Source organism: Morone saxatilis, unplaced genomic scaffold (assembly GCF_004916995.1).
Source record: "Morone saxatilis isolate NCDOM2014 unplaced genomic scaffold, NCSU_SB_2.0 Contig22, whole genome shotgun sequence".
NCBI classification, from domain to species: domain Eukaryota; kingdom Metazoa; phylum Chordata; class Actinopteri; family Moronidae; genus Morone; species Morone saxatilis.
Window position 1 is genome coordinate 21,360,708 of NW_023339785.1, and position 7,951 is coordinate 21,368,658.

Below are 7,951 nucleotides of genomic sequence, written 5' to 3' on the forward strand. Positions count from 1 at the left end.
GATGAAAGTCATGATCATATTTCCCAATAGCGGCATCCGATAGGAATGTGGTATAGTGTGTTGGTGTCTGGTGTGTTTATCTACGTCTGTGTATCTGTCTTTTATATATCTTATACTATTTAACTATCTGAGTATGTTGGAATATCTGTCTCTTTTTGACGCGTGAGTGGTTTGTGAATGTGCCGTGCTGCGGTCGAATGGACGATCGTTCCTCGGGTGCTTCTGTTTCTGACGCCAGACTTGTAATGAACTTGCTTCCTCACGCACGTGTGGTGTTTTCTTCTCTCTTTCTCACTCCAATGTAATTGTCCATCCTACAGGACAGTGTCCCAATGGCTCCTCCTGCTTTCCTTCTCTCTCCTCTTTGTAAGTATTACAGATAATACATCAAAACCTCAGATTTCACCAGAACCAGGCCCACGCTCCGCACACGCTTGTCTCAAACGCAGACACACGCATACACGATGTATCATATAATGTCCTATTACCTCCTCATCGCTTTTCTTTCTCAGTACAGTTTAGTTTCTAGTTTATGTCATTAAGAAGCAAAACTGTTTTGAAGCTTAACATATATAATACACATAAAGCCATTAAATCTGAGCACTATTATTGGGTGTTAGAAATGATTAATGCAAATATTCAGTACATTTCGACCAGCTATCCTGTCACGTCATTGAACATTATTGTAATTGCAACATAAAAGCCACAGTTCAACCTATAATAAAAAAAATAATATTGAATACATATTGAATCATTGAACTAAATATTGATTATTGAGATTATTACAATTTACAGTAAATGTGGTCTTGGTCACACAAAAAACAACAACCTTAAGGACTGAAACAAAGGTTATTTTAGTAAATGATAGGTGTTTTAGTTAAATATATAAAAAAAGAAATACAAAATCAGCCCAATATATCTATTTCTGTGGGGTTTTTAGTTTATTTTTAAAACTCCCAGATACGATATCAGTTGGTCCTAAGTCCTGTAATCGGTCAGAAAGAAAATGCAGTTACGTGCACATAAAATATTAAATTCTAACCTTAAATAATTAGAGATGTCATTTTTACTGTGAGTCAAAACCCTTTCAGAAAATAAATCAAGTGGAAGTATTTGCTTTATTTAAGTGTTTTTTTAGTGGATATATATAATATGTCATACACTATTATAGATAAGAACAATCTAAGTTAAAGTAATATTATTTATTTGTATTTACACTTGATTGAACAGTTATTATTATTATATATATAAAATATATATAGACCTCACAACTGCCGAACCAAGCTCAAATGTAAAATGTTCTAATTTTTTGCTAGACCTCATCAGTCGTAGTTGAGCTGAAGAAAATAGGTTTTCATGATCTTTTCTGTCTTATTATTTCACATGATACAAGTCTTTGACTGTTTCTGTAGAGGATCATAATATAGATATCAACCAATTAACCAGTAATAAACTTAAGTATCAAACGTCAGTAGTAGCTGAAAGAAAAAAACGCAGACATCAGTACCAGACACAATCAGCTGTAAAGACGTCTGATAAACAATAATTCTCTTACTCCTTCCTCTCTCCTGACAGGTTTCTCCACACAAACACACACACACACACAACCACCACCAACACAACTCTCTGAAAACACGGTTCTGAACACACTGGTCTGTGCCCTCATGAAACTTTAAGTTTGTTTGGACACAATATTCACACACACACTGGCTCCAGTAACCTTTCATCACCCAAAGCTTCCGTCGACTTCGTTAATGACCGCATAGCCGGTTTCCTGTTATTCAATTATATATACAGATGAGAATTAGTTGTGTCTCTGCATGTTCTAATTTTTTTCTCCCTTCTTTTCTTTTAAATCTTCCTTTTTTGGGATCATCCATTGTTTTTTTTTGTTTTTGTTTTTTTTATGTTCTTCATTTTGGGAGGAAGCCTTCCGAGGTGGACTGTGCTGTGTTTATTTGTGCGGAGCTCAATCGCGTGAGGAGGCCTGCCACAGGGCCTCCCTTCTCTCTGTCCAGCTGACCTTTGACCTTTACACCCTTATGTTAATTTTTCCTCCTGCTCTCGCTCTCTTTCTTTTTCCCCCCTTTCTCCCTCTTTCGTCTGTCTCTCTGCCGCAGGACGGAGGCACCAGGGGTCGTCGTAGTGCCATGGAGGCCGACCTCAAAATGAAGAAATAGACTGAGATATCAGAGAACGAGACACTTTGAGAGACAAAGAGCCACTCTTGGAATCGGAGGTGGTGGAGCTGAATACTTACTGGTCACCTTGGTTGTTTTCTGAAGAGGACTGTGCAGTCTCTGTGTGCCTGGTGTATGTGTGTGTGTGTGTGTGTGTGCATACATACGCACTTATTCATCCGTGCTGTGCCGTAGACGAAGGGTATATGTGAATGGGTGTGTCTGTCTGTGTGAGAGAGAGCTGCATCAAGCTTCCTCTTCTCCCGTTCATATGATTGGTTAATGTGCAGCGCCATGGGGATTTCACTCCAGGCCAAACAAGCCATGGCACCACTTACCCCAAGTATAATTTCACCAGCGACGGTTCATCATTTCCCTCTGCAGAGGAGGAGGAGCAGCGAAGGGAAAGAAAACTCTGTCACCAGCAAACATTAGTTTGGGTCCTGAATAATCTAGTGCAAGATGAGTCCTGCTTGTCAGATTTGATCATGTTGAATCACGGATGCATTAATACTGGTACTGCATGTGAAATGCAACCACGATACTAAATCTATATCAGTTTGATCACTGCTAAAATATGATCCACATAAAAGCGATTAGGAATTTTAACAACTGGAGTTTTTTGCCTTTTCTGATAAATGTAACAGAGGATGGCTGTCTTCATTAAGAAAAGCTGATGACGTCACCGTCTGCTTTGCTTAGTCACGGGTTTGAATGCTCCTCTGTGTTGTCCATGTTTCAGCCCATTAACTGCAAGTTGCATTTACATTTCTGCTGACTGTTTTCCAAAGAACACGTTTTTAGATGAACTACCTACCTTTAAGCAGCCCTCAGCTTTCATAAAAATCCATAATCCATAAACTAGAAATCAATCTAATAACTAGCTGCGATGTGAAAGTTGCTGGAGAGCTGTAACCCATCACTGTTAACAATATGGTGCCTTTTGGTTAAAGTCACATCAACATCGTAATACTGACGTTGTGAGCAGGAACCCTTTTCTAAGTCTATTAAATGTTGCATTCAAGTACACAAGGCGTCAAAAGTATGTTGTCCAGAATAACTATCATGGATGAGTTTTTTTTGAGCATTTATAAGGTTGCTTCTACATGTCTCAGATGTCGGAGTGTCCTTGAAAGCACCAACCACAAGCTTACAAAACAGTTCCTGCAGTAATGATTATATAACTTTAAGGGAAAAACAGTGAGTCAACAAATGATTCGCTTGATTAATTACCTTAACTTCAAATACACGCCACAGCTCATTTTTATGTCTTAGTGAATTGAATGTAAATCAGTAGCGGCCTCTAAAAACTAATCAATACACTTTAATCTCTGTAAAATAGTTGGCAGTAATGTAATGCTTTGGGCTTTAATGGGCTAAAAGAAAGTATGTGGAGATTGGTGTTGCTGAAATAGTATTGATGCATCCCTACTCATCACTGTAGCCAGTGTGTGTGTGTGCTATGTAAATGGAATAAGAAACATGTTTGTGTAATGTGTGTTAGATGGGTGTACAAAAACAGGTTTTGTACTTGTGAGATGGATTATGTAGAGTTTTGTGTTAGCTGATACATGTATCATGTGTTCTGTTGTACATTTGTTAAATAAAAAAAAAGATTATTTGATCTAAAACTGAAATAATATGAGAGTTGTGTATTTGCTGTTTGTGTGTCTCAGTCACTTCAGGGTCGTTGGAGATCTGCTCTCACCAGCTGCATTCGGTGCTCTAAATGGGCTCATTGAAACGATCTGGCACACTTTAAGCTTTATGTAATCATTTTCTTTTACTCGTAAACAACTCGAAGCTCAAGAAGTCCTAAGTCATTAAGTGTTGGGGCCCATAAATTGTCAGCAGATGTAGTGAATATGTATGTCGTCTGCTGGGGAACACGGACAATGTTTTACAGCACACAAACAAGCTTGGGAAGTAACAGAATACATGTAACTGAGTCATGTAATCAGGATGCAAAAAAGGTAAATAATCCATTAGAGAAAAAAGAAAAATGGGGATTATTATAAAAATACAATGAGCCGAAGACACATTTTTGATGTCATAAATCTTTCTTTCAGTTGTCTTACAAAATATGTAGAAGTCGTTATTTTCTCTTAATTTTAGTAGTCCAAAAGTAATGGGAAGTAATCAAGTTACATTACTTTATTATTTTGTGATACTTTTTTAAACAGGTAATTAATAATTGTGTCAGATTACATTCATAAAGTAACCCTAACCCTGCTCACAGGCATCAACAGTAGACTATACAGCAGCACTCAAATACAAGCACAGGACAAAGAAATAGTAGTGTAAAAACTTTATTTTACAATTTCATAAATAACAAAAAAAAAAAAAGTACAGCACACTTCAGGAGTGAGACCTGCCCAGTCCTGAAAGGAAGTTCTCTTTATGTTTACAGTGTACACTTAACATTCAACCATCCTGTGCAAAATACTGTGGTCACATTGGCTACAGAGTGTAGGAACACAAGCAGTTTGACCTCCTGCTCCAAGTTAGACATTCATACACCAAACAAAGAACAATCCACTTCCTTAGAGCCAAAATATAACATGCATTTCAGGCCGTGTGCATGTGTAGCCTGAAATAAGGTACAAGTGTGTATTTAACATTCACACCAACAAAAAAAAAAGAGGTATTCAGTGAAACGGGTTTACATTCAACTCTGTGCCCCTAGTTGAAATCATGAATGACCGGGCTGGCAGAGGAGTAGAGCTTCCTCTTCACCAGCCGGTACTCGGGTCTCAGCTTCAGCACTTTGTTGGTATCAAAGATGTGCATGAGTGGCGGCCAGCCGTCGCCCTTGTCCTCCTTGAAGATCAGGGACAGCTCAAACGTCGGGGTGACACTTGGGTCTGGGAAGATGCTCCCCACAGACTTGAGGCCATCTTTGCCCTCCACGTAGACCTTGATGGAGGCGCCCCGCAGCCCACAGGGCTCGTCGGCTGAGGAGTGCACCACATCCTGGCCCACCCTGGAGGTCATCTGGCGAGGCAGCAGCAGCACCTGGCAGTGGAGGGCGGAGGCTTTGGCCTCTGTTAGACAGTGCTCTATCTGCCGGGTCACGTCCTGCTGAAGGAGCCGCTCCTCGTGCTCCAAACCAGCGTCCAGGTTGGCAACTGTGGAGAGAGACCAAGAGTGTTTGTTAGAATAAGTTTAAATGTCTAAAATGATGAGGATTTTATAACATTTGTCAAATACAAATCCTGCATCTTATCAATAAAGTGAGTTTGACCCTTTAATCATTTTACTTTTGGTTACTACTTTTATCATGAGAAACATGTAATAAAGAGTTTGTATCAGCAGCTGAGAGGAGATCAGTAAAACAACCATCAGCTGATCCAAAACCTGGATCAGTTACATCAGAAACTTCAGCTAATTAATTTGTTCTTCCGCCAAATTATATAGTTCCAGTCCCTATTATGAGTTTCTTATTACCACAACAAAAACTACAATCAACTTTTTCTTTTCTTTTCTTAAAACTTACAAGGTGAGTTAATATCTCTCTCGTCCCAGCTTTCGACGCTCCCCCGCCGGACTGAAGTTGTCTTTCGGCCCGGGGACCTGCGCTGGAAGAAGTACTTCCCGATCATCTCTACGAGGCTTTCGTCCTCCGGCAAGACGGGCACTCCGTGTCCAAAGAGCAGAGCCGTGGTATAGACCATCCCGATTCCTGTCCGTGAAGCTCCGGTGTCTCCTCCGAGGGTTTGGTCTGTGTCTGCTCCATGTATTGAGAGAGTCGAGCTGAGCGGCTCTCGGAGCTCAGCGCGCAGCTTTTATACCGGAGGCGCATCTGGTTGCATCAGCTGAGCGCTCACACGTTTGTGGGAGGGACTGACCGGTTCAGTCGAGAAAGTTCCTGATTTTGTGGCTCACGCAACATGCCCGGGCATTACACTGAGAGCTGATACCTACACACACTCATATAGTTCATATAGGAGTAGGAGAAGTGGAATATAAAGCGACTCTTGTAACTTTTATATGTGTACATTTACTTTTGTTGGTGCTTCTAACTGTACTGGCAAATATCTCCAATAGTATTCATTTATATGAGAATGAAAAGACATTTGAATCTGCCCCCCAGTCTTTGTTTAACTTCTCTTCATTGCAGTTTATTCCATATTTATTATTATTTGCTCAGTATGAAACTCTATATAATTGTTTATTCTTCAACTATGGCCCATAATGGTCTCGAAATTTTTAGAAAATTGAACATGTATTTTATGGAAAAGGAATAAAATGACATTACATGAAATTATGTGTTTTTGTTTTTTTTACACAGGATGGAGAAATAAAGCATAAATTCCAGCATACAGAGGAAATCGTCACACTACAAAAAAAGTTTTTAAACAAAATTATTTACAGACCTTCTGTTTTCAGAATATTTAATGAGAAATTGAACACAGATGTGTCGATGTATTCATATTCAGGATTTTAAATAATATTTTTTTCTATTTTTTTAGATGAAAAACTTCTTTCACTAGACTCTTTCAATCAATTTCTTACATTGCACAATAATGAGTTTTGGACAAAGTTGTATTTGGGTGGAATAAACCTTTAAAATTATAATAGAAAGTAGTATTTAGCTAGGTTGTGAAAAACTAGGGTCCTTGAAATAAAGATCCTGAAAGTGCTGACTCCGGTTCTACACGGACGTGCTACAACCAAGGCTGGGAGGGTTACTTTAAAGATGTAATCTGATACAACTAGTAGTATTTATCTGTTAAAAAATGTTGTCAGTAACCAAATCCAAGTATCACAATATTAAAGTAACATGACCAAGAAGTACTGATGCAATGTAACCTCAGAAAAGAAAATGGAAACAGAAAAAGTGTGCTCAGTGTAGCTTATTTATAAAGAAAAACAACAACAAACTCAGTTACATGTAATCCGTTACTCCCCAAGCCTGGCTACAACTACTACTTACAAAAACTGATATTGATAATAATGAACTAAAGAAGGCATTTACTTTATTTCTCCCCTTTTTTAACTTTTTTACTTCACTACATTTATCCAAAAGTAGGTAGTAGTTACTTTACAGATTAAAATTATCACCGCAATGTCAGCTTTAACTACCACACAGTATATCAAATAGGAACTAAATAAAAAGCTAAATTAAAATAACTACATGCATTGGGCGTTAGCAGAGTCACAAGATGAGTTGATACCACAGCAGCCTTTCAGAGACGAAACTGTCCTACAGACGACTGCTAATAAATATACTTAGCTGATAAAATATGATGCAGTGTTGTAGATTAAACTACCCCACAGTATAATAAATAGGATAATACTTTTTTTCATTTAAAGAACTATTGAATTAGTTATTATAGAAAATAATAAACTTAGTTTTAAATTTGTATACTTGCAGTTCATTAATTACAATAAATGAATTGTTGCATAATCTAATTATTGAGGCTACAGCAGGTCTGAAAATGTAAAACTGTGTAATCTGTCTGCAGGCAAAAGCAATAAATTCAACATATATGGAAAATAAAGTTTCCCATAAATAGATAATGAATTGTATTTAATTAAAATAGAGTTTTCCTTAAAGGAAAGTCACATTTTCACCCTTATTATCCCCAAATCACAGAGAATCCTAAGAAATTACAGACATATATTCATCTCAACCAACAACATTAAAATGCTCACACATTGAATGCACTGGTATTAACTACCCAATAATAAAATAAAGTAAAATAAAACAAGTACACATTTTCAAAGTCGAAAGTCAAAGTCAGCTTTAATGTCAATTCTTCACATGC

General features: G+C 37.9%; 2 protein-coding genes across 2 annotated transcripts in view; one reads left to right on the top strand and one right to left on the bottom strand.

Annotated features, from left to right (window-relative positions):
* Positions 1-3,817, top strand: part of LOC118333464 (bromodomain containing 8) — a gene marked incomplete at its 5' end in the record, with an annotated part of 17,143 nt that extends 13,326 nt beyond the window's left edge. The window contains 1 exon segment of the mRNA XM_035669119.1: positions 2,121-3,817. Within this exon segment, the coding sequence (XP_035525012.1) occupies positions 2,121-2,180 (60 nt within the window).
* Positions 3,818-4,473: 656 nt separating this feature from the next.
* si:ch211-39i2.2 (uncharacterized protein LOC449866 homolog) lies at positions 4,474-5,958 on the bottom strand. Its single transcript, XM_035668778.1, has 2 exons — positions 5,677-5,958; positions 4,474-5,308 (listed from the first exon to the last, which is right to left on the bottom strand). The coding sequence occupies exons 1-2, from the start codon at positions 5,852-5,854 to the stop codon at positions 4,863-4,865; spliced, it is 624 nt and encodes a 207-aa protein (XP_035524671.1). The 5' UTR covers positions 5,855-5,958; the 3' UTR covers positions 4,474-4,862.
* Positions 5,959-7,951: the final 1,993 nt, after the last annotated feature.